The sequence below is a fragment of the Mycteria americana genome, chromosome 5 (assembly GCF_035582795.1).
Source record: "Mycteria americana isolate JAX WOST 10 ecotype Jacksonville Zoo and Gardens chromosome 5, USCA_MyAme_1.0, whole genome shotgun sequence".
NCBI lineage: Eukaryota > Metazoa > Chordata > Aves > Ciconiiformes > Ciconiidae > Mycteria > Mycteria americana.
In genome coordinates, this window is record NC_134369.1 from 40,630,261 (window position 1) to 40,656,501 (window position 26,241).

Consider the following 26,241-nt stretch of genomic DNA (forward strand, 5'->3'; position numbering starts at 1 on the left):
TGTTCTGTGCCAACGCAGCTGCTCTCCAGGACAGTTTCTAGGGTATTTCTCCCTATTATACCAAAGGGTCCAGCCTACCATTGATTTAAAACTTTGATTTGTTTTCTGTTCTGTTCTGCCCTCTTCCATTCCTCCTGCTAGGATTCAGATCCTAACCTCACCCATCACACAGAGGTGGAATCTCGGAAAAAGGACAACTGAAGGAAAAGTATGAGTGAGCTGGCACTCCTGTTTTTCTAAGAAATAAATGCTGCACCTGCAAATAATTACTTTTGTTTGATTCCAGGCTGCATGAACAAAAGAAAGAAAATAAGCAAAACTCTTAAGAAAATGCATCTAGATTAAAAGAATAAACCTTTAATAAAGTGTTACCTAACAGAATGACTTATTTTGTCTTCAGTGTTGCAAATTCACTCGCAAAGATGGTCTAATCAATGATCTGATTTTAAAAAGGTGGATTTTTGTGGGTTTTGGTGGGTTTTTGTCTTTTTTTGAGAGGAAAGCATAAAAGACATCTTCTACTGTTCCTCTGTAATTCCTGGGCTAGGGCAGATTTCTTAAAAAATAAATCTACAGCCTGTCTTTATGTGAAAATTTTGATAAAGAGTTTAGGATTTGACTAATGGAGTCTATATTGAGCCATACACACAGGTGGCTGAGTCAAAATTCTGGTGACTGGAATTTCTCTGTCCCAATAGGGCTACAACCTAACCAGCCTCATCCGTGTCCTTGTGTTTTATGAAGAGGCTTTTATGGTGAATCTCTCACACTTTGTTCTGCCATCTGCATGTTCTTTTATGAGGTAGAGTCACAGAGTGGTTTTGGTTGGCAGGGACCTTTGAAGACCATCTAGTGCAACCCCCTACTGTGGGCAGGGTTCTCTTTCACTAGATCAGGTTGCTCAAAGCCCCGTCCAACCTGACCTTAAACACTTCCAGGGATGGGGCATCCACAGCTTCTCTGGGCAACCTGTTCCAGTGTCTCACCACCCTCATTGTAAAATATTTCTTCCTTATGTCTGATCTAAATCTACCCTCTTTCAGTTTAAAACCATTACCCCTTATCCTGTCACTATGGGCCTCGGTAAAAAGTCTGTCCCCATCTTTCCTATAAGCCCCCTTTAAGTATGGAAAGGCCGCAATAAGGTCTCCCCGGAGCCTTCTCTTCTCCAGGCTGAACAACCCCAACTCTCTCAGCCTTTCCTCATAGGAGAGGTGTTCCATGCCTCTGATCATCTTCGTGGCCCTCCTCTGGACCCACTCTTAACAAGTCCATGTCTTTCTTGTGCTGGGGACCCCAGAGCTGGACGCAGGACTCAATCGTAAACGGTTTTTATCTTTTTCTGGATGTTTTCAGCCCTTTGCCTGCCGTTCCTCTGCGGTAACCTCAGCCAAGCTGCGCTCGCTGAGGGGGCTCCAGCTACCGCAGGGACCCCCGTCCGTCCTTCAGCCCATGAGGAGGGGGGCAAAGGAGGCAAAACTCTGGAAAACCCTTACTTTTGTGCGCACACGTTATCGACGGGCTTTTTAGACTTCCCATGAAACGTCTCTTTCCTCCTTCCCTTCCAGGCACCGCTACCCAGCCTTTTAGGCCGCAGGGTTTGGCCTTACGGTGCGTTTATCACACAGCAGGGTAACTCCGCCGCCATGCTTTAGTTGCAAGTCCCACAACCACCGGGAATCGGTTATTTGCTTTTAGGATGCTGAGGTAGAAACTATGTCTTATTTGTAGGGAGTAACATGTCACCAAGAATTCATCAGCAGAGACGGGGGCATTTTCTGCCCGGACAGCAGTAAGGTGGAGGGGAGCCTTCCCCGCCCCTCGGCCCGGCCCCAGCCCCGGCCTGGCCGCAGCCCGGCCCGCGGAAGGCGGGGCCGCATTGCGCGGAGGAACGGAAAGCTCCGGCCCGGGTTTCCCGGCGTCTCGGTGCCATCCGGGGGGAAGAGTTTAGGCGGCAGCAGCCCCGGCAGGGATGAGGAAGGTGGAGGTGCGGTAGCTGCTTCTCCAGGTCGCTCCCTCCTTCGCCCCCGCTCCCCTCTTGCCGCCCTTCCCCTCGGCCGCCGGTCAGCACCGCTGCGGGCTCCGCCGCGGCCCCGGGGCGCTGGGCCGGCCGCGGCGCTGCCCTGCCCTGCCGGCCGCCCGCCCGTGCAGCGCGTCGGGGCAGAGCCCCTGGGCATCGCCGGGCCCGCCTGGCCGGCGGGCGGGGTGGCACTGCGCGCTGGAGAGCCGCGGCGGGGGCGGGCGGCCGCGGGCCGGGCCGGCGCGGCCCCAGCAGGGAGCCCGCCTTCTGCTGTGGGGAAGCCGCCCGCGGTTGTGTGCCTCCTGTTCGCGGTCCGCTTTCTGTAAGAGCCGCCTCACTAACTGCTTTTAAGTGTTTAACTGGATTTAAGTGTGTCCTGCCGGGGGGCGTAGGGGGGGTGTGGTGGGGGTCCCGGTCCCGGGCGTGTCGGGCCCCTTCAGCAGAACTTAGCTTTGTTCTTAAACCAGCCCCGCTTCACCGCCGTGTATCTCTTATTTCGTTTTGCTTCAGAAAATGTTTTGAAGCATATACGGAAAATAGGAGCGAATGAGAGGTGTTAGGTTAGAGGAGCTATAATGCATGATGTTGGTTTCTGTGTAACTACAGGTGAAGGTTACATTTCTGGTGAAATTTGTTCCCCCCATCGCAGCAATGTAGACTTTTCCCTAGGGAAGGCTGGTGAGGAAATCCAGCGTGCAGTGTGTTTGTCTCAGTGCTCAGATTCCCACCTCTGTTGCATGCTATGTGTTTCATAAACCAGCAGCTAGATTTTCACTTGTCTGTTTTGTAGTTAATGTTACAAGAGGCATCTTATGTTTCTTCACACATTTATTATTATAATTAATTTTCTTGTAATTGTGTCGGGAAAGCTATAAGAATTAGCTTATCTCAAGGTTCTGATGATATAACAATGCGGAAGAATTCTTCAGCGGCAAATTTGAAAATACATTGAATTTTCAATTCTTAAGTGGTTTGTTTTGAATTATATTAATGAGTCATAGGAAAACAAGCCAGAATATTCATCTTGTGTAGGATCAACTATATGGGTGTGGGAATTTGAGAGATGTTTGTACAGCCTTTTTTGGAGACCTCCGGTGTTGGAGGCAGAGCGATCTCCCCACACAACTTATTTGTATGCTCATTAAGAAAAACTTTGCAGCTGTAAGGGCAATAATGTACTTGAATCCTTTCTGCTATAATTTGAATCAATTTCTAGTCACAACTATAAATGGCTTGGGGAACAGCTTATTTCAGTTTTCTTTAAAGCTAGCTCTTATGTTTGGTTTTGTTTTGGGGTTGTCTTTGTTCTTTTTAATCAGGTCTTCTCTATTTTAACTTAAATATTCCCAGTTACTTTAATCTTTTGCTGTATATTATGCCTTTAAGCTCCGATCATTCTTGATCCTCTTCTCTGGACTCATTCCAATTAGCTCATATACTTGACTCAATCTGAAGGGCAGTAGTCAAAACTGGACACAGTACTGCAGCTGAATTCTAACTAGTAGTGAGTAGTATGGAAGATTTATGTGCTATCAAAACTTTACTGCTGTTTACGCATCCTGGTATGGATGGCATGCTGTTGGCGTATTCAGCTTCTGTTCCAACTTAGACTTCAGGTCTTTTCTGCACAACTATAACCTAGTAAGTTGTTGCCCTTCCAGTTGATTATTCCTGACTAAATAGAAAAGCTTGCATTTCTTCTTATTAAAGTTCCCTTCCTGTTTTGGTTTTTTTGTTGTTGGTTTGTTTGTTTGTTTTGCGTTTGTTTGGGTTTTTTTTTTTAAAGCCTTCTCTGATTAGTAAAGACAGGATTAGAATTCAGAATCTTCTTCCATCATGTTTTCATTTTGTTGCAGCTTGCTGCTATCTGTAATATTAATAAATGTAATATTTACTTAATCATTAAATAATACTAGACTTAGGAGGGTCCTCTGTGGACCTTCAATGGCCTACATTACTTCTTGACTCTATTTTTCTGCATCACCATGCAGCCAAGATGAAAAGTAGTGTCAATTTAATATTAAACTTGACCTATGCCACAAACTAAATCCTTATCACATAGGGAGGTACGTTTTCTGACTCTAACTAGGACAAGCCTATGTACTTCCAAGGCTGGCAGTAGACAATATTCCAAGCTTGTCTTTTGCTCTTTGATCTTTAGCAGCAGCATGTTTATTCCTTAGATGTGCAAGGCACAGAGCACCCTGAAATAGATGTGGAGAAGTCTGTCCTTAGTAAATAGGATTTGAAAATATATTTGGGCCACACAGTAATGCCCATGTTAGCTCCTTTCTCCTTCCCCTGCATCCCCTAAGTTTATCTCATCTGAGCCTTTAGTCTTTCACAGGGCAAGAAGACCACAGCAAGAAGCTCTACTCTGCTTTTGACACCTTGTACTACAGAGCATTTTCCTCGTTCACCAGATAGAATCTTTAAAAAATTTATAAGCTAAATACAAAATCCCTTGTGTAATATGCCACAGCTGTCTCTTACTTCGGACTTTTTTTCTTTGCATGTCACTATACTGTTTGAGCACTTTCCTGATGTGTAAATTAGATCTGTATGACAGTACGTTAACTAAATTTCATCAGTCTTTACAGTTCTTTCTCAGGAGGTTTTCCTTCCCTGCTAATGGAGGCTGTCTAGAGCTGTACAGAAACTTCCAGTGTAGCAGAGAAGCTTTTTGCCTTTTCTCAGCCTACCTGTCTCTAGCTTCATGGTAGCACAAACTAGAAAGCATTTGGTGTCACACACTTACTCTCTCTAAACTCCTTGCCTTCACATGATGTGACAACAACTGGGAGGAAAAGGGGGTCTCCTAAGAGTGTTGTGTTTTCTTGCATCTTCAAAAGAAGACTGAAACTGAGTAGCTGTTAAAATTCTACAGGGAAAGAGACTAGGAAAGGAAAAGTTGACTTTCTCAACTGCTTCATAGCATTGATAAGTCCTATCCTGAATGATTTCAGTGAGATTAGGTAACTCCTCAGTGTAGTGACAACTGCATCTAAAGCGTACATCCAAAAGGTATTAAATAAGGCCCACAATTATATAGGAACATATCTATTAGGGGTGGAATGATCCTACCAGATGAGCAGGTTTCTTTCCATTAAGCTTAAGAAAAATCTTGATTCACCAGATACTTTAAGTCTTTTGTGCATGTGTCTTGAATCTCATTGTAACTTACTTTAAATTGCAGTAGGCTTTTATTCTTTGCAATGACTTTGAATGGACTTTTCAGATATTTCTGAATTTTTAAAAACTAGGGACATTAACTCTTTGTGAAGAGACAGGGCTTTTAGAGACACTGAATAAATTAATTTTTATTCTGCTGATATGTAGAAAGAATATACAACTTGTGAGTTGTAGTATCAAAATACCACAAATGATAGTTAGTAGAAATGTGTTGTGTATCTCAAAGTTATTACAAGTCCTAATTATTATGCTGTTGCTTTAAAATTTGCTCCCTCCATCCCTTTTCTTTTTTATAAGGGGATATAGGTAGTACCATAGAGGTATTTTTAGTCTGTTGTTCTTACTACTCTTGTGGAGCGGAATACTTAATCTGTTTTAGATGCTGCAATTTAGGAAGGATGTGACCGATTGAAATTAGTCCAGAGATGATTAAAAAGGCCAATCGGTTCTTTTTTTTCCCTTTTTTTTTTGAGTGGACCTAAAAGCAATACTTAGTTAAAGCGATACTTAGCAATACTAAAGCAATACTAGCAATACTTAGCAATACTAGTTAAAAAAAAGAGGAGAGAAAGGAGATTTTGAATACATAAAGTTGTGACAGAGAACACGTTTTAGTTATTTTCCAGGCTCACAGGGGAAGGACAATGAAAATAACTTCGTAGTAAAGAGAGGCTCAGCTAAGTGCAAGGAAAAGCTTTGTGAGAGGGTGACGCACTGGAGCAGGAACCCTGCTGAGGTTAAGGAACCTCCTCCAGCGGAAGTTAAGACCACTTTGGAGGCTGTCTAGACATGAGTTGGCTTCACAGTGGAAGGCTTGGACTAAATGGTTGCTTGAGGTCCTTTCTAGCTGTTCCTATGAATATTTTAATAACTTTTCATGCACTCATGTACTTGCAAAGTTATTGTTTCTTGTTTGCAAGTCATTATGCCTTAGCTGAGACACAGTAGCTTGGCCAAGTGTGTTTTGTCTGTTGCAAATTCAAGGAAAATTAAGACTGACTATTTCATGATTTTTGGTTTAGACTAAAATATTCATTATGATGAATTATGATAACGACCTCTATATTTATGATGACTTCAGAGTATACGCACGGTTAGGTATCGCAACTCTGATATTCTAGCTCTGTGGTGAGATAGCGAACATAGCCTGTGTTCATCCTTGTTTTGGGGAGTATCCTTGTTCTAGTTGCAGTTTATGGTTAGTGTGTTGCTTTTGCTGACTGGTTCAGGTGTTTGTCATTTTGAGATAAAGCAAAAGATTACACTACTGTTTCTTCTGGATACAGTTGATACGATGCAGAAATATAAATAGTAACTTTGGACTTAGTTTCAATGTATTGTTAATTTTTACTTCTCACTAACACTGCATTCATTTAATTTTTATTTCTGAAGCCCAAGAATCCCTAGTTCTTAGCTCTTTCTCTCATCCTCATAAATATTACATCTGGGAGTTAGAATTACTGCTGTAGGGGAAAAATTTATTACAGTAAGTTTTTTGTGTGTGGTTTTTTTTTTAAGAATATGCTTTATTTGTATATAACCTAAATATCATAATGTAGCTGAACTGTGTATTATTTGGAAGTAACATGCAGGACTAAACGATATCTGCATTACAGCACAGATGACTTAAAACTTGTTTGCTTCTTCTGGACAGTAGTCTAGTTTTTCTGTATCATGTAACATAAAGAGTGATTACTCTGTTATGAGGAAAGCATTTTAAGCTAAGTTAAATCAGGAGTATTCTAGTCTAGATGCTTTTGGTCTCTTATGTAGAAAATGAGAGAATTTTAGGCAATTATGTATTAATATAGGCTAAAATAATACTCTCTTTCTTATTTTAGGGACCTGTGGGATTTAAGAATATCTCTCCTGAGAAAATTTGCTGCTTCTACAGCCTTCCATCTTAGTGTGCAATTGATGATTTCACTTGAAATACCTATCTGAAGAAACTAACAGTAGGCAAGGTGTAATTGCTTTTTAAAAATGTTAAAAGTTCAGCAGTGTGTAACAGCTGACAGGATACCCAAGAAAAAGCCATATATTTGTGACATTTGCTATAAACAGTTTGAAACTCCATCAAAATTAGCTAGGCATTATCTGATACATACTGGTCAAAAGCCATTTGAATGTCATGTATGCCATAAAACATTTAGGCAGTTAGTCCACCTGGAGAGGCATCAGTTAACCCATAATCTGCCGTTTAAATGTATTGTTTGCCATAGAAACTTCAAAAACCTAATCACTTTCTTAAAGCATCAGCAGCTTCATAATGAAAATTATCAGAATGATACCAAGCAAGCAGAAAACTCTGTGAATTTTGAGCAAGACAGGGTCACTTATGGCGTATTTCGATGTTCTATGTGCTGGAAATCTTTTACAACTGAAGAGAGGTGGATGCTGCATCAGTGCCTGCAGGCAGATCATCTACATGGTGCCAGAAGGAGAAAGAAAACTCATGCTTGTGAATCATGTAACAAGACATTTCCATCAAGATCTAAGCTAGAAAGACACTTCCTTATTCACACTGGCCAGAAACCTTTTAAGTGTTCTTCATGCGGTAAATCTTTCAGACAGTCAACACACTTGAAAATCCATCAGCTCACACACACGGAAGAAAGGCCTTTTCAGTGCTGCTTTTGTCAGAAGGGGTTTAAAATACAGAGCAAACTCATGAAGCACAAACAGCTCCATGCCAGAAATAAGACTTTCCCCAATATTTTATATAAAACAAAGACTCTTAAATATCCCAGACGACAGAACCTGTTGGAAGGAAAGAGGGATAGTTTTGAGAATGCTGACACTTACGAATCACAGGAGAATGACCCACATGATGTTCACTCGATTTATATTGTACCCTTTCAGTGCCCAGCATGTGAGCAGTGTTTTGAAACAGAGCAGGTTCTAAATCTGCACAAATGTTGTTATCTGAGAGATGGCAAAAGTTCAAATAATGGTACAACAGCATGCAGCCACACAGTCAGCATGAAAAATAAGATCCTGATGAAGCTGAAGCGTACTGGAAGAAAGGCAACAGATTTTTCTCTGACTGACAGAAAAAAAATAAAATCGGGTCACTTTAAAAGTCCTGACCTGGTTGCAGCTAGAGATCAGCGTTCTGATCAGCATGCTTCCCCTAAACCTTTCAAGGATTGCCATAGCAAGCTTGACATGCACAAGGCACTTAGTAATCGGATGAAAATAACGTTTGCTGTGCCATTACCTTGGCAAGAGCACCTGCAAGCTCACGACTTTGGAATTAATTTAAAAGGTATGCTTACTGGTGAAAGCATGTTAAACATCGATGATTCACTGCATAATAAAGATGACGCTTTTTATGGTTCATCAGATGATAGTTTCTTTGATAATTCAGAAGCACTTCACTGTGCTTTTTCAGCTTCTGCTAAAAATATACATAACAGACACAAAGTGTGTAAATGTGACAGATGTGAAAAAATCTTTCCGTCTTCATCCAAACTTCAAAGACATTATCTTATACACACGGGACAGAAGCCCTTTGGCTGTAATGTTTGTGGGAAGACATTTAGACAGTCAGCTCACTTAAAAAGACATCAGCTCACCCATACTGAAAAGAGACCCTATAAAAGCCCCGTTTGCCAGGTAGAATTTGAAAACCTGAACAAACTTTTCAATCATCAGGGAGATCACACTGAATTTAAGTCTTCTCAGCCTGTGGGTTATTCGGGTTATTCTCAAACACCTTCACAGGCATCTGGCTTTCAAGAATTTGAGCTGATTCAGTCAAGCCAAGCAGCTGAAATCAAAGTTGAAATTGAGTCAGGCGACTTTGTTCTTGACACCAGCAGTAGAAACACACAGCCGTATTTGTGTAGTAAATTGCTGGAAACAGAGCAAAGCTGTTACAGCTATTGGCATGATTTTTCCAAAGGTATAGAAAAAAGTGAAGTTGTTAACAAATTGTATCAATGCAGTATCTGCTTTAAAACTTTTAAATCACCTTCTAAGCTTGAAAGACATTACCTAATGCATGCTGGACAGAAGCCATTTGAATGTTTAGTTTGTGGTAAAAGTTTCAGACAGGCCCCACATTTGAAAAGACATCACCTTATTCACTTTAAAGAGAGCTTAAAGCTGAGTTCCACTGAGCAACAACTGCAGAATATATTGTTTTTATCAAAACTGGATAATGCCCTATGAAATTATATATTAAAATTTTTGGTTGCATAATTATTAAAAGGCTTATGTTAGACTGAACAATTGACTGAGGGGCACTATATTTTTCTGTTATGGAGATGACCTGGTGAGGAGTTAATTTACTGTCTTCAGAACTGTCTACTTGATATAATTTGTGATGAATGTGAGAAGGTGTTTAAAATAAAAAAATATAACAAAAAAGCCACTTTGTATTTCTTTTCCTAAATTAATTTATAAATACACATTCTTACTGTATTAATAGTGTTGCAGCAATCTGCAGTGCTCCATGAATCAGATATTTTAAGTTATACCTTTTCCCGTATAGTATTTTGACATAATGCTGCCCAATGATAACTATCAGAAAAGTAAAGATAAAAAGGTAATTTCCAGAATCAGAAAAAGCAGTCCTTTTACTTTCTTCTGGCTCCGTATATGTTGCAAACAAAGGACACTTGCTGTATTTATTTCATACTTAAAAAAAAAAACCATGGTTATTTTTAGATAAAAGATGTAAGAAAGAAAAAGGGGGGAAAGCTTAATGAGAAAAAATGTTGATGTGACATTATAGAACAGTTAATAGAAAAAATTTAACTGCTTTGTAATCTGCTTGGAGATCTATGGATGAGGAATTAGATCTTTTTCCTTTTTATGATAAAATATAAGTAGGCAATGCTAAAATAGTAGGGTTTATAATCAATTAATCCATTTCACCACTTCATTATCTCCACTTCTTTGTATATCCCTTGCCTTTTCTAGCTTTTTTGGCCAGTTCATACAATACTGAACTATTTTTCTGCAAGAAAAGAGGACAAGAAGTTATCATTAATATTACAAATGGGCTTACTATCTGTTCCAGTCTCCTTTCCTTGCAGTGTACATATTGCACCAGTAAAAGAAATGTTCTCCAAGATGTGATAATAACTCAGATGAACAGTTTTGTCGGGAATTCATGTTCTCGTTACATTAAATATAAGAGACTGAAAATGACTTTTAGCTCAAATTAAGTAATTCCAATTTTGTATTAATAGAATCTGTAGTTATACTTTCTGGTAAGTAGAGAGCTTTGCCCATTGTGCCTGTGGCACTGGCAAAAAGTGTAAGTGCAGTGGAGCTTTATTCAGAACAAGAATGAAGTTTGTTTCTTTTTTTATTTTCCCCTCTGCAAAAACTACCTTTTTGGATATTCTGCTTTGTTATGCAACTTCTGAATAGTTGAAACCTGAAGTTTTTAATCCTATTTCTAAATTAACATATCTGTAAGATACATGGCATTCTTTCTACTATTTAAATAGATCAAAATGGTTTTGATTTTTTTTTTTTTTTTAATTTTTGAAGTGATTTTCTAGGTTTTGCTGTGGCATGAGCTTTGTACTATTTGGTATAAATGAAGTAAAGGGAGTTTTTATTTTATTTTCGTACATGTTATTCTTTCCCATTTTCAGAGAGAATAAAACCAGGAAAGATACTCAGAAACAGTCTGTAGTTACTATGATTTTTGTATGACAGATGAATTCAGTATGTTAATAATGACTATAGTTATATATTGAGATTTTTTTCTCCCTCCATGAATTGTTTCATATTGAAAGACAGAATACTGTATAAAATGTTTTGAAAGTGTATTGTAGAGCTCTTTTAAAATACTTGTAATAAACTATTTTATTATATTGTACTTTTATTGTATACTTTATGTGCAAACCAGAGTTTTGAAACTATGTGACATTCAATATGCAGAAAAGTTTAAGACTACATCTCAAAATAACTAACTTTGCATGTTAGAACAATAGGTTTTGTTTCAGGTACTTTTTGTTATAAAATAGAAATATGTTTAAAGATGAGTTCTTTCTTAAGGAGTCACAGTCATTTTAAAAAATGCTATGTCTGAGAGTAATGTTTAGAGAACACTAAACTTGGTTTTTTTTTGAAAATATCAATTTGAGTAAAATGAGGGGAAGGTAATACAGAAAGCTAATTTTCAGGGATGAATAGATGCATAAGGGAAGTGTTACTGTCTGATTAATTTGGAAACTAATGTAATCTTTGGGCTCCATGGGATTTCAGAAGGGCAGTAAGGGCCACTTTGTTTATCTGGCTCTCTACCCCTTTATGAAAAGTTGTGTGTCAGTATAAATTCATGATTTTAGGGGGATTATAGCATAAACTAGCTAGAAAGGGGTAAAGCGGTTTCTAAGAGTCAGGAGAGGAAAAAAATCTAAGGTTGAAATCCTGTCTCTTTTGAAGTTAACAGTAAAATTCTCCAAGTACCTTTGAGAATTTCAGCTAGAATGGTTTTCCCAGTGTTAACAATAACACTTTGTGATGTTCATTAGTATGTTAGTCACTTTCCATAAGACTTCAAGGCAAGTTTAAGCCATCAATCTTTGAAGTATCTTTGGTGGCAGAGACATTGCCTGTGGTTTTGTTAGAATAAGCTGGTGGCTAATAGTAATAATCTCATAGTACTGAAGTGGTGGATTTTTTTAAGACTATGCAGAACCAAAGCATATTGTAAACAGGAAAACAGTGGGTCCTCCTGTGTTAATATTGAGCTCCCCCCAAGGAGAACTTTTCAAACTGTGTGGATTCAGCTTTGAGGTAGTTCTATGTGGAATAAAAGAAGGGTGAAATATTTTAAAACACGGAGAAAAAGGTAAAAGGGCTTTTTTTAAAGACAAATAAAGTATGCAATACTAAATTCACTGGAACTGCGGTACTAACTGATCACATCATCCATTTTCAGTCTAGGAAATGCAGCTATGGATAACTTTTTATCATAAACGTTCATGATTTTGATTGCTGTGCCATTCTTGCAATGTTTGCAGAAAGTCAAAACTTGCAAAGTGTGTGTGTGTATATATATATATATATATGTAAGTATTCCTATATATGTTTAGGGAAAAATTCAAAAAGGAAAAAAAGCCATCATAAACCACAGAAAAACTGTTTAATCACTTTTGTAGCTGCTTCTCACTGAGTGGTTTCTCACTTATCTGTGATCTGCTCTCACTATTATACCCAGAGCCAACAAGAAAAGTTAGTGAGGCAAATAGGAGATAGACACAAAAGAAACTTAATTGAAGTTAATGAGACCTTAGGCTTCAAATTGAGATGCTGGATTTAACGTTTAGTTTTCCTGGCTGCCTTCTAGTATAAATGTAAAACTCTGAAAGTCATAATCTTGCAACAATAGCTCACTCGAGTAACACTTAGATAAGTACAGTTGGATGACTCTTAAATCAATAAAGACTATGGATTCGGTCCTTCTAATGGCCCCTTGTAATAATGTTGAAAATGCCTAGATCTCCTAAATAACTAAAGGGGTCATGGTTCATATTCCTAGCAAGGTTTTGTGGATTTTTGAAGTGCAAGTTTTAACTTAATAGCCTAGTTTTATGGTCTGATGGCTATGGATGAGATGTGCCTAAGAGGCAGTTATCATAAGGAAAAATGAAATTGCAGAAGTGACTTCTCTATGTTCTCATATACCTTATTTTCTCCAGGTTGAGCAAATTAATTGTACTTCTTCATATAATGACTAGTTCTGTCAAGCAGCTTTTAAACAGCATCTTTTTTAGCATCTGTTAAAAAAGTCAATCTTCAAAGTCCATACAAGTGAAGGAGAAATCAGCCTTATGCCAACAAAATCACTCACAAGTAGAATTGATCATTTCCTTGTTCAGAAACTGTCATTCTAATGTGAAAGTGTCATTACGTCTGCCCTGAGTTACCACAAGTCTTTGAATGCTGTTTTACTTGTGTACTCTGCCATTCCAGTTCCTGTCTGCTTCCCAGATATGCTAATGTGGGACTTGATTCTGCTGTACACCTGACATAGTTTGGACATGCGGCTGAAATTTTTCCTCTTCACTGGAACCCCTCCAGAGTCCCGGGTCCCAATTTGTACGGATATGTGAAACTATGTATGTGACTTATGGAGAGTCACGGAGCTGGTTGTTGCACGTGTGCTGCCATGGCATGCAAAATGGTGCCTGAGGATGTGAGTGCATGAGGATGTGAGAAGCTGACCGGCTATGATGTAGACGGACCTGTCATTCTCCACTGAAAGTGGTCTGGGCATGTAGGGTAGTAAGAGCATATGGAAATGGTGGCTATCCAGCTTTGCCTGTGGCTGCTTCACCAGATGTGGCACTGGAATGTGCCTTGCTGACACAGTGAAGGAAGGGAATACAGAGAATTATGTGGCACTGCTATATAAAAAAGTAAATTTCTATTCCTAAGCTAAAGAAACCAACTACACATGGTACTGCTAATTTGTACTGATAATCCACTGCACTGCATTTCTGTTGACATCAAGGAAAACACTATCTTCCTGGTATGCAAATTTGCATCATTTTATTTGTGCATTTTTTTGAAGAGTATAAATTTTAAAGCTTAGTATGTGTTTGCAAAAGTAGCTTGCTGAGCTACAGAAACTCAGATGATTTCCTCACTTTCCACTTTATTTTGGTTCTAAGAGGATCCTGAAAATACAGCTGGGCAGAGAGGTTCCTGTTAGTGACAATGCAGTCCGACTAAACTGAGTAGAAATCTGCTAAGCCATCTAGACACCTCAAGCGTCTCAGCCAATTTGAGGATAATTTTTAAGATCGAAACATGTTACGATTTTTTTCATGAAAATGAGACCAACCTTGGATTAGTATCTTGGCAACCTTGTTTGCGTCGTGCACTTGTGTTTTATATTCTGGGTCTTAATAATAGCAGGTACTTGAGTAGCGAGAATAGCTTTGTAAGAATTCCCTCAGGCATCAAATAGCGTGTCTGATGCTAGTGCAATTAGCAGAGGACAAATGTCCATTTGCCAATAAGCTGAAATGATTTGTTGTGTAATATTTTAGTTTATATCACAGCAGAAGGCTTTTTTCAGTAAAGTAAATTATTAAAAATTAATACATTATTTTTCCGTATTACACCAGTGTGAATTTTGCTGGTTTCAGTAGGTATTCTGTTTTATTGCCATTTTATCCTCTCTTAAAATCCTTACATGCTAACGGAAATGTGTACCGAAAGTCTAGAAAATATGGAAAAAGGCAAGGATGAAAGCTTTAGGAGACTGGAGCTAGCTCTCAGCATCTTAGAATTGTTCTTTCTTGATTAAGTTTTATGCTGCATATTAGATATGCTTCCGTTTTGTCTGCAGTCTCTTTCTCTGTATTGTGAGAAACGTTATGTGATCGAGAATCTACTTCTACAATGATTCTGCAAATAGCCTCAACTTTCCATAACATTTCTCATGCTAGCACTAGCAGAAAGGAAATTATTTGCCTTAGAATCTCATTTCAGTGACAAAGGCCTCATGTTCCTCCATCAAACAGATTTATCTCACATTAATTTTTTTGCCCCATAGAAATTTTGTCACCTAGCAGCCTCTCACAGGATTTCTAGCAAATATTTCTAGAGCTTTACTGGCCATTGGTCTCTTATGTTGATACCACTGTTGTGCTCCAGTTGGTAGGAACCTAGCTAAAAGTCTCTGAAGAGAATTAGAATAGCCCAGAGTCCGCTCTAACTTGATCTGTAACCCAAGTGTGTGCCCAGCAACAGAAAGCTAAGAATGACATAAACTCCCGTATTTCCCCACCTCCTTCACTAGAGGCACTGCTTGCTATTCTGGGATATAAAAGCAGCTGGGTTGCTGAATTAACCATATTTTTCTCAGTCATGAGCTCAGAATTTCCATTGAAGTTACTGTAAGTTTTGCACAAAAATCAAGGGCAGTACATTGGCCAGAACGTGTGCTAAATAAATATTTATACACAAATCAGAATGCTACTGACGGCTTCTTTACACTTTAAAATTCTAAATATTTTAAGAAGCATCTGTTACTAAACTGAGGCATCATTTTTGAAAGTACCCATATTTACTGAGTGGAAGCACACATATTTACTGAGTGAGTACCCATATTTAATGAGATGAACACAGTGACAAACTCTTGGACTAGAAGAATGCACATAAATAAAATAGTAAAAGCAATGTGATGTGATTGAATTAAAATTATAATGAACAGATTGAACGTTTAGTTTATGTGAATATTAACTACTTGAAGGATAAACTATAACCAAAGGAATAACCCCTATCATTATGCCTAAACTTTTTACATGTTGAAAGATTCCTCTGATCTTTTTTGAGAAGCTTTTCCAAATTTTATTTACCTGAAAGCAGGTTAAATCAATGCTGCTTCTATCATTTCAACAGGTAAGAGACACAGGAGGTTTCTGGTCTTCTTTCAATAATGTACATATTATTCCATTTCCATACCATTCATCCCCCATCCCTTTCAAACACTTATTTCATATAACTTTGCAAGTAATATTTCAAAATTTGGCATATTCATAGTCACTTTCCTTTGGTTAGGAGAAAACCTGTATGTGTAAGCTTGTACATATACATGATGAGACTTGAAATTCTCATGTTTGGAGCTTTGTTTCAAAGCTTTTCAGAGTGATGCCTCTCAAAAAAACTTTTGTTCCTGTGTAAAAGTCAACAAGTTAGAGATAAAAGCCGATTTTAAAGAGATGCAGTCTCCTAAGCTTTACAGCCTTGCTTCACAAAAAGCCTACCCAACATATGGCTTAATGTCACTGGGGCTGGGATTCATCTGCCCTAAGTTAAGGTATGCAGTGTGCATTAGGTACTTCCCCAAAGCTAAGCTTATGCATTTAGTAGAATTCAATTATATTAGACCAGAGAACAAATTCCCATACACCAGTGAGATGCACCTCAGATATCTAGACCTCCAGCCTGGGAAGCACAGTTCTATTAAAAATCACCTGATCCACCTCGATATTTTTAAGTCTTGAAGTTGTGCACAGGGAAAGCACAATTCAGCCATCTCCTTCTAGGCTTTAGGTGTCTTTGACTTCCTGCATACAGAAGAACAATCACAGCTCACTTTTGAAAAAAGTAATGTAGACTTCCCTTCACCTCTGAGTTATGTACCACAAGGTCCAAGAAACAGTAAAGGTATTCAGCATACATAGAAAAGACTAAAAACTACCGTTGTAAGCAGAAGTACAGCCACATTCAATGATTTTGGGGAAGAAGAGGCCCCTGCATCTCCACCAAGAAGTAATGCGGTCTCAACAGCCTTGATCATGCCCTGGAGCTTTAGGCCTAGCTTGAACTTGTACTGGTGGACCAGCAGGAAAACAACCCCTGGGTGGGAATGCATGGAGCAGTAAGACAACGCTGCCAGTGAGCTGTTTTTCTGTTTCATCAGAGCAGTTTTAGCCACCAGCATGCCCTCAACTATGAGGGAACAGAGTCCCCATCCAGGCAAGAAGGTTTTGATATCTTCAATTCTGTCGTCTGTTAGGGGAATCTCTGCTCCGCTGGTGACCGGGAGTTCAGGCGATCGTAGAGTTGTGATAGTAGCCACCGCATCGTTCCAGATCACAGAGCAAGGAGAAATTGCTGCTGCTCTACTGCAATGACCAGGCTGCAGCACATGGGGAGTCCTCTGTCCCTAACACACTGCTTGCCTGGAGGAGGAGTCAGCTGATGCCTGTTCATAATTTTGACGGAACCTGATGACTAGAGTGGGTAAGGTAATGCCATTTTGCAACCTGAGGGCAGTGCTGGTGTTTGTTACCTGCTCTGGAACAAAGCTTTCCCACCAGAGTTTACATAGGTGCAACATGGTGCATCTCTCAGCACAGGGTTTATTTATGTCTAAGAAGCTGAAAGATAAAAGATTCAAAGGATAAATCTCTGTATTTGTGTGAAAGAGGAACAGTAAAAAGTGAAACCACATTTATATTTGAAGTATGTAGCTGCTGAATCTAGTTTCACTGGTCATGTCTCACTGAAGACCCTAAAACAATAACAAACCTTTAAATCAATTAGCATTAGAAATCCTTATAGATTAATTGTTTGGAGTTTTCATTGCTAGAAATTAATCATTTGTGTAACTCTAGATGGAACCTAAAATAATCTAAAAGGTAGACAGAACAGAACATAGAATCAGCCCCTGCTGATTATCACTAGATGCTTCCTGACCCACTGATACTGTATTCGGGAGAGTATCATTGAGATAAAGCAGTGGCCAGCTTATTGATGACCCTTGGCCTCTATAGTTTACAAGGAAGAATAGAAAAGCATATTTTTCCTGGCTACAACAATATGGAAGGGCAAGCATCCAAAACAAGAAGAGCTAATTAAGCAAGAAAGCAGCATTGAATATAAATTGACCAGGACTGTATGCAGCCTGGAAATGAGTAATAGTCTTGAAAACTGCATCTACTCAAATGTGTGACTTTTTAAATAATACATGTCTTCATGAATGAATTAACAGATTTTTGAAGAGAAAGAATATTTGATTTTCTTGATGTGTTAAGTCAATGAGTACAGAAAGATGGAGAACTTCACAGAAGGCTGTGGGGACGACAGGGTGCAAGCTTTTATTTTTCCCCTGACTACAAAGCAGTTTGGGGTGGAAAGTAACAGACGTGCCTCCCCTCTGGGGGAAACTGAGTGTAGTGTTCAAGAGACCAGTCTTAATAGACAGTTGCGAGCTGGGGCGAGGGTCGCAGATGGGGACATAGGTACAACACTGGGTGTCATTATGCCTGGTCTCACCACAACTCCTCTTTAAAGGTTCAGCTGCTCTTGAGGCTTGAAAGCGATGTATTTTGCCAATGCACTAATTTATGCTTTTGCTATTCACTTGTAGTCCTACTGTCACAGCACTCTGTAACTAAACAATAGCCCTTGTAGAGAAATATTTAATGCATTATTTATAGGGAGGAGATCTTTATCACTTTATTTGAGATTGCCACTGAGGGATGTAATCATAATGCCTAACATTAGGCATCTAATATTAGTTTCCAATATCAGAAGCTCCTTCAGAAAATGACTTAGAGCACTTAAATTAGTTCTGATTTGGCCCCTGGTAGGACCTCTGTTGCCACACTGACTGTTGGGAGGTTTAACACAACTTAACCTCCTCACTGGGACACCCACATGCCAAAAGTTAAGTAAACATGGATTCCTCCTTGAGCTTTCATGGTTTTGATGCCATATGGAAGTTTGTGGGGTTTGACACATGACTGATGATCTATCATAAAACATAAGTCAGAAGGTTTAAGTTAGCCTTGCAAAGCTGTTCTAGAAAATTTACCAGCCCAAGTCCAAAATCTATTTGCCTACCTACTTTTTGGCATGGTAATAGTTCTGAAAAAATGTCACCTTGTGGGTGATATTTGAGCATGTGATTAGAAATCCAAGGTCATCAATTACCGTCAGCTCTGATCCCAAGAAATCATCATAACCTCTCCTCTCCTATTCTGTCCCCACGATGTCTTAAACCCAAGTAAAACTTCTGGCTCCCATCCGAAAGCCAATTTTAGAAGCTTTCCTATTTTCAGCCTATATTTATAGGTAATGAACTTATATTCCTTTGTCCTTTTTCATCACTGATTTGTAGCTTCAATAGTTCCTTCCCTTCCCGCCATTTACCCATCTAGTCTACTTACGGATAGTAGAAGTACTCTTTTCCTTTTCTGCCAAACTGACAGGCTGTTACATTTCTACTTGTTCTGATACATGCAAATATAAGCTAGCTATGTTGATTTCTGAGGTGGTCGACTACAGAACACGATAACTGCGGACGATAATACTGCCTACAGCGTCCTCCCAAACTTACCAGCTAAGGTGCAGTAACATGCTAACATGGCTCAGCCAGCCAGCTCAGAGCTCAGGTAAATTTTACTTGTATTTTCTACACCTGTCCATGGATGCAAGTGCTAGCAGTTGTACCAAGTGGTGGAGAAAAGGGCAAATATAACTACCCCTTTTGGTGTCTGCATAGATTTCGATAAGGCTAAGCCAATCATGAACCTGCAACCTCTAGGTCAATTAAATTGAAGCATCTTAATTTCTGATTTTTACCACTATTTAAACATCAAACGGGGTACATTGGTTTAAATGTATTTTAATTGCTTTGCCTATTTTCATCAAATACAGATCTCTCTAGAGGCTCCAATCTCCAGACAAGACAGTGCCCAATCCTTGTTATTTACAGAATTTGTTATCGGTACTTTTGTAATGTTTTGATTTTACTAGTGTCTATACAGAAAACTTAGATTTTCTGTATCTTCTAAAGCACAGGCAGGCAGGAGGCATATTTATTTGAACGTAGCCATTGTCTGATCCTGTTCAAGGTACTGTCATTACTTTTTCCATTCCCATTGCACATTCTAATTCAACTTCAAAAAGAATATTTAGTTTAACCTCTGCTTGAAGAAATGAAAAGGAGATCACCTTGATATCAAAACAAAGGAGGTCATATTCAAACAGACTTCAGGGGTATCTGCCTGGAAGTTTAAAGTACTGAAGTGGCAGGTGCTGGATAATGAGCACAGAAACAAAGCACTGTAACTTCTCTAGGGAGTCCGTTAATTTCCTTCTTAATTAATCTGTTTACCAAACAGAATAAGTTAATTGCGAACCATTCTAAATCATTACCAAACTGCTGGCTTCTGTGTGTAATTCTTCCCTCTTGCTTCTGCCTCTCCTCCACAGATTTCCCGCGTTACAGGGACGTCTATCAGACGGAGCACGGAGCTGCGCTCGGATCGCGGTGGCGTGCGTTTGATGTCAGTAAGGGTGGGTCTTTCCCACGTCAGATGGACAGAAACCGTTGCTCTAAATGATAAAGAGATAACAAAATAGAAGGAGTCACCCTAAGTGTATTTACAGAGCACTTGAAGGGTGAGTGCAGAAGCGGCCCGGTGGTTAACTGCCTCCCTCTTCTTCTGTCACAGCTTCTCGGCTTTTACAGACTCCTGACCAGCTCCCTGAGGTGTTCCTTGCAAAGGGCGGGCGCGCTGCTGGCGGCGCCGGGCCTACCAGGCGACCCGCTACCGAGGCTGGCCGCGGGACAGGCCTTGCCAGCCACGCCCCAGGGCGGCCCGGGGACAAGGCTGGCGGCCGGGCGACAAGGCTAACGGCCCGGGGACAAGGCTAACGGCCCGGGGACAAGGCGGCGGCGCGGGAGCGCCGCCGCCCCTGCTCGCCGGCGGCAGTGCCAGGGAGGGCGCGGCAGGTGGCGCAGCTGCCTCCCCGCCGCCGCTCTAGCGCTCGTCGCCCCGGAAGCGCACCCCTCTCCGCTGCTCCTTGCGCGGTTGTTACTTCCGCTCGGCCTCCGCTGCGGGCGGCGGTGCTTGGGGCCCGGCCCGGGCTGAGAGCGGCGGGGGGAGCGCGGTGCTGCCCGGCCTGTGCGAGGCGGCTTGGGCCCGCGTCACCATGGCGGCGCCGGCGTCCTCGGCCCCGCCGAAGAAGATCGTGGCGCCCACCGTGTCGCAGATCAACGCGGAGTACGTGACCCAGGTAGGGCCGGCGGGGAGCGGCCCCTGGGGGGTCTCCGGGCCGCCTGTCCCGCGGCCGGAGCCAGGTGCTGGAAAGGCCCTTCCGGCAGCCACGGCGCCTCGGTGTTTCAACAGCCTTTGCAGTCCGTGGGTGTTAGGGAAGGGGTCTTGTTTTGTCGTACGTGAGGAGAGATCTAACGCCTGTGTTACACGTGAAAGAGTATATGCCCCCGGCGTTTCCAGACTGGAGACATTTACAAGAGCAGCACTGCAAGATAAATCAGTTTCGTTACAATACACGGAAAGTTGCTGACAGTTTCTCGTAGCTGAGCATTTTAAGTGGTTTTATACAAGTTTTCATTTTTTTGTGCTGGAAGTGCTGCTTTCCTTCCTCTTCTACAGCATAAAGAAGTTTGACTGAAGTTGATTAGGAAGCTCTTGCCACCGTAGCTCACAAGTTTTGGTGCAGTGATGGCTACAGCAAATAGCCTTAAAATATCAGACCTTTATATGTAGCCTCTAGCTCTTTGTGAAATTCCTGAACGGGAGCGTAGTCACTTGCAATCTGGGGTTTGCAGTGCCAGAAAGATCATGGTTTTTTTTTTTTTTTTTTTTTGCTAGAAGTAACTTAAGGAGAAAAATTGTTTATTATATAGCAGTCTGCACATCTGAAAATTTTACAGCGAATCGCATCTCTGTTGAAAAAGGTTTACGCATAAAACTTTAAATGGTTGAAAAACATTGTTGTTGGAAAACCTGATTTTGTTACCTGTAGTTACCATAAGCTGAAATTAAGCAAGATATTAGTGAAATAAAGTTTGGGGATGGGATGTGTTACTGAGTTATTGTATCACTACAACTGAAAATGTATATATTTAACACTTTTTTTATTTTCTCCCCATACAGTTAGCAAATAAATACTGGGCTCCACATGTGAAGAAGAAGTTGTCTTTTGATTCAAAGGTAAATACTTCTACTGGAATTGTGTTGGGGTGTAAAAGAATGAGGATCAACCCTTTTCTGATGTGCCAACCTCTAACAGTGCTTATTTTATATAAGAGTATAGGAGACTGCTTGGAAGGTCAACAGTTCCTTAACACGCTGTAATTATAAATTGTTATGTATTTGTAGTTTATAAAGGTAGGCACTGTTAGGACTGTTAGGAAGGTGTGCTATAGCAGTGCAGTTCTCTTATATGCTATTTGTTCAGTTTATTTGGGCCAAGAACTTATGCGAGTAAAAGATTTTTGAGCATCTCCTTTGAGGTTAAAAGATGTTTGAGGAGGGGCTACTCGTAGAAATCAAAGAAGGACGAAAGATGCAGGTATTACTGAATTGTATACTTCTTTCTAAAAGCTTCTTCAGAGAGTTTTCAGCAGACACCTTTAGTACTGCGCTGGTGGATATGTGTGTTTTGAATGTTTAAAATTTGGCCTGATGTGTTTGGTTTTGTGCTCGTTTTCTGTAGCACAGGGTTCTTAAATGTTAGGTTTCTTTCCCTTGTGGCTAGTTGGCTAAATTTCCCTTTCCAGCCTCAGTTTACTCACTCTCTTTGTAGTATTTGTGATAGTATTTGTCTGTGATTGTTAGAACTAGGACGTACATGAGCAGCTGAGTTGCATCTCTGTGTCATGTGATGTCAAAGTGTGCCTATTGCAACAGATAGTGCAGATTCTTTCATTCCTGTTGGAAAATCTAGGTAAAAGTGTCTGGATTAGGTTAAATATCATTTAAAAGAAACAGTGACAGCAGATGACTGAGTTGATGCAGACTCAACTCTTGAAGTCTGTTCTTTAAATTCAACCATAAGCCAAAGATTAACAATAAAAAGGTTTGCATATCTGTTTGACTTTTATAGAAAAAAATCTTGGTGAGATGTAGGTTATTCCTTCAGAATAACTTGAATGAAGGTCCTGTCAATTCTCTGTCATTGGGTGCTTTCTCCTAAGTTGATTCACTTTCTTTGTGAGAATGTATGTCTATGAAGCTTTTGGACTCTTCAGAGCCAAGACATAATTTTTACGACATTTTTGATCAAATAGCAGTAAGCAGAGACTAACTAATTCAGAGTAACTTTGAGTGCATAAGGTATCTTAATGCATTTTTAATCACTGTATGAAGTATATACAATTCTTAACTCTTTTTTGAAATATTCTTTTGCATAGGTTATTGAAGATGTATATACAAAAGAAATTGTCAGGTCAAAGTAAGTACACTAGTCACTTTCACTTATAGACAACTATTCCAACATTATCTGTATTGAAGTGTTTTCTAATGTTTCACAGAATATTTTAAAATGCATTAACGTGTTGAAAGCAGATGGAAATGGCTTGAGTGCATTTGAGTCATTTAATCGTTATGGTATTTCAAAGTCTGAATGTGGCAAAAAGAAAGTTTATGAGCTCATAGTCCTTAAATGTGATGGTTGGACATAATACTGTTTGGTTCCTTGATCTGGTAGTCTGTTGTGTTTTTTGTTGTTTTGTTGTGATGGTTATAGAAGGCTGGTCCCTTCTTTTGTCACTAAGGTACGTAAGGAATAAAAAGCAGTTGAGGAGTGTGCTGCCTCTAGCTTTTTGCTCTTTCCCTAATTATCATTACCAGGTTTATAAAAGGCAAGTCTCATTTCAGTGAATTGTAATGTTAGATGGGGGAGGCAAAGAATTCAAGATAAACTGCATTCTACAACTGTGTGTACAGAAAAGAGTTGTAACTGTAGCTGCAGCTCTTCAGGGGAAGTCTGAGCTGTGGAGAGAATTCTGCTTTTGATTCCTTTATGAAAGTAATCTAAGAATTGCCATACAGGATCAGAGCAAGCTTCCATTTCCAGTCACTAAGAAGAGAGACCATTATGAATGGATTAAATATATAGTCATAGTTTTCCAGAAGACACTGTCAGCTTCTAGCAGTTTATGTCTTCAAGGCTGTTGGAAGCAGTGTCTTCATATTTAAAAGATCTAGATGGATTTTTTTAATGTGAATTTGATTGCTTAGTGAACCTGCATGAACTTTAGCTTCCATAGGATTACAGCAGTTGCTTCTGCATTCAAGTGGTTGCTCTTGCGTGGAAATGGAGGGGCAGAAATAATTCCTAGATGTTTCTACAGGTTTTGTTATATAAGGGAAAATACAGCCATTTTCCATGCAGCTAAAATGTTTATGGGAGGCTTTCTTTCCTGTGTTAACTGATTACTTTTTCCTTTTTAGGTTTGCTATTAGAAAGATAATGCTTCTTGAATTCAGGTAAGCTAATTGGAATGAAATTTTAAGTTATTTTTTCTTGGGAACCCCTAAAGATGAGAAGCAAATGCAGGGCGGTAGGTCAGTTTGAAGGTAGTATACTCATTTGTTCCTGCTTATGAAAGTTTTGAATTGCGTACCAAGGAAAATTAAGTGAGGAGAGCTTAATTTGAGGAGGAAATAATTTCATAAGTATCAGTAACATATGAGAGTATCTTGTTTTACAATTCTGAATTTCTAGTGTAAATGAAGCACTGAAGAAGAGAGTGTGAATGAGAGAGGTGAAAAACTTGGGTCTGTTATTTGGAATGTGTCATTAAGCCTTAAATCAGAACTCACCAAAGTCAGAGGAAGCTTTTGGATTAACTCTCTTACTGCGGGGGTAAAAATGAATTGTGCTGAAGCAGCATCACTAACACTTTCTTCACTTGAAAAGAAATGGAAATCTGTTTAGAACGTTCTTACAGGTATTTCAGACTTCCTGGAAGAATTTATAAAGTATGTGTAAAATGATGTAAAATAAATATTTGCAGTATTTACATATTTAGAAACACAATATTTAGTGTTCTGTTTGGCTCTGTTTTATCTCTCAAATCTTATGAGCAGGTAGAATGAGGTGGGTTTTGGTTGAGTCAGATTCTTTGTTTGAAAAGGCTGAAATATGTAAGTAGTACTGCTAACTAGAAAAGTAGGACAAACTTCCCTTTGTTTTCCGCTTCTTTATTAGAAAAGGCAGAAGAGAAAATGTAAGCTATCGTTTGGGGTTTGACACGAACAAATGGCATGCTGGTAGCATGACTTCTGGAATTTGTGTGCCAGCAATACCATGGAGTTAGAGGTTTTTAGCCTTCCTGTGAACATTTTTAATGTTAACCAGCCTGTAATGTATCTTCAGTACTTTCTGGTGTATAGCCCCATCTACTGCCATTTGTCCTGTAAGTCGTTTTCTCTCTTTTGTTCCCCACCTCCCCATCCGTCTGTGAAACTCTCCTGTCTTCACACACATGAGATTTTCCTATCCTTCATTCTTGCTCACATATGTTTATCCTCACTTGGAGGCATAATAGTATTTTTACTAAAACATATTGAAATTTATTGGAATTCCTGGGTGAAATAAAGTATGGAGTTCTGTGGATTTTGTGGGGGTTTTCCCCCTCCTGTTGGCAGATCCAAGCTCTTGGGAAGCAGCATGTATTTCATTTTGTATACGCCTAATCTCAGCTACATCTGAAGCTACGCATTCTGGCAGATCTCCCAGCAAGCAGAAGTCCCTGTCTGACCATTACTGAGCCTTTTGCTCCTGGTTACATACAGCTTCTCACTGCCCTTTTTCCCACCATCTCTGGTACTCATCTTATGTGAAATCATTGAAGTAGCTTACTGTAAGACATCAGAAAAGTAATCTGTGGAAAAAAGTAGATAGGTAAAACTGAGTTGGCTCATGAGGGGCCAAATGAATGTTAAAGCTAACATTAAGAGAAAGGAATAAATGAGCAGCTTGTTTAGGAAGAAACAAGACTTTCCACTTTCTGGTAGCAGTTTTTAAAGTAGCACAAGGTACAAGTGCACTGTTGAATATGATGGATTTAGGGATTGCCTCCTCAGGAGTAACTATCCTGTATAGTTTCAAGAGGAAGTTAAAGGAGGGAGACAGTTGTTTGTCCAAATAGCCTCTCATCTCTAAGATCTAATTTTAAGTGTCTTTTATGAGAAATGCACCGTGTTAACAAAGAAGAAATGCTCATTGCTGGGAAGCTGCTATTTTCCAGTGTTCAGGAATTTTTTTTCACCTTCTTGAAAACACTTAATCAATCCCCTAATATTCAACACTTTTAGTTGCACTGTAATGTAATATTTTTATTGCCTTTATATGATCGCAAGGATAAAATGTCTCTAGATGATTCCTGATTTTTTTATAAAAAAGGGTATTTAATAATATAAATACTGTTATACAGTAGTTGTCCTTTGCATCTTATGCTAGGAAATACTGCATGTGACATTCTTCAGACAAGTGAAGTTGTTTTCTCTTTTTTCCTCTTTTTGGAAAATCAACATGAATTCATGTTCTGACTTTGTATTGAGCTGTGGCTACTTGCTACATTTGGAAACCCTCTGATGAATGTGTCATCCTGATAAGAAACTCATCTGTCTGTTGTAGCAGTTACCGAGTCTAACAAGTTTTGCTGCAGTGACCTAGATGAGAGGAAACTTCAGCAACTAATCACAAACTATAAAGATGGCTTTAAGGAGAAGGAAGGAAAAAACCCCTGTGGATAACTGCTCTTTCAAATGAGT

The 26,241-nt window shown here is 39.7% G+C and overlaps 2 protein-coding genes across 5 annotated transcripts in view; both read left to right on the forward strand.

Annotated features, from left to right (window-relative positions):
* Positions 1-1,888: 1,888 nt before the first annotated feature.
* ZNF770 (zinc finger protein 770) lies at positions 1,889-9,909 on the forward strand. 4 transcript variants are annotated; one of them, XM_075503046.1, is made up of 3 exons: positions 1,889-2,342; positions 7,054-7,176; positions 7,599-9,909. In XM_075503046.1, exon 3 carries the CDS (start codon positions 7,607-7,609, stop codon positions 9,386-9,388), a length of 1,782 nt encoding a protein of 593 aa, XP_075359161.1. In that variant the 5' UTR covers positions 1,889-2,342; positions 7,054-7,176; positions 7,599-7,606; the 3' UTR covers positions 9,389-9,909. The 4 variants fall into 4 exon arrangements, with proteins under 4 accessions (XP_075359161.1, XP_075359158.1, XP_075359160.1 ...); XM_075503043.1 differs by having other exon boundaries at positions 7,054-9,909; XM_075503045.1 differs by having other exon boundaries at positions 1,893-1,987; positions 7,054-9,909.
* A 10,603-nt stretch (positions 9,910-20,512) lies between these two features.
* AQR (aquarius intron-binding spliceosomal factor) overlaps positions 20,513-26,241 on the forward strand; it is a 69,811-nt gene continuing 64,082 nt past the window's right edge. The window contains exons 1-4 of the mRNA XM_075503047.1: positions 20,513-20,728; positions 21,613-21,669; positions 22,872-22,912; positions 23,914-23,949. Of these exons, the coding sequence (XP_075359162.1) occupies positions 20,645-20,728; positions 21,613-21,669; positions 22,872-22,912; positions 23,914-23,949 (218 nt within the window). The 5' untranslated portion in view covers positions 20,513-20,644. The remainder of the gene's footprint in view (positions 20,729-21,612; positions 21,670-22,871; positions 22,913-23,913; positions 23,950-26,241) is intronic.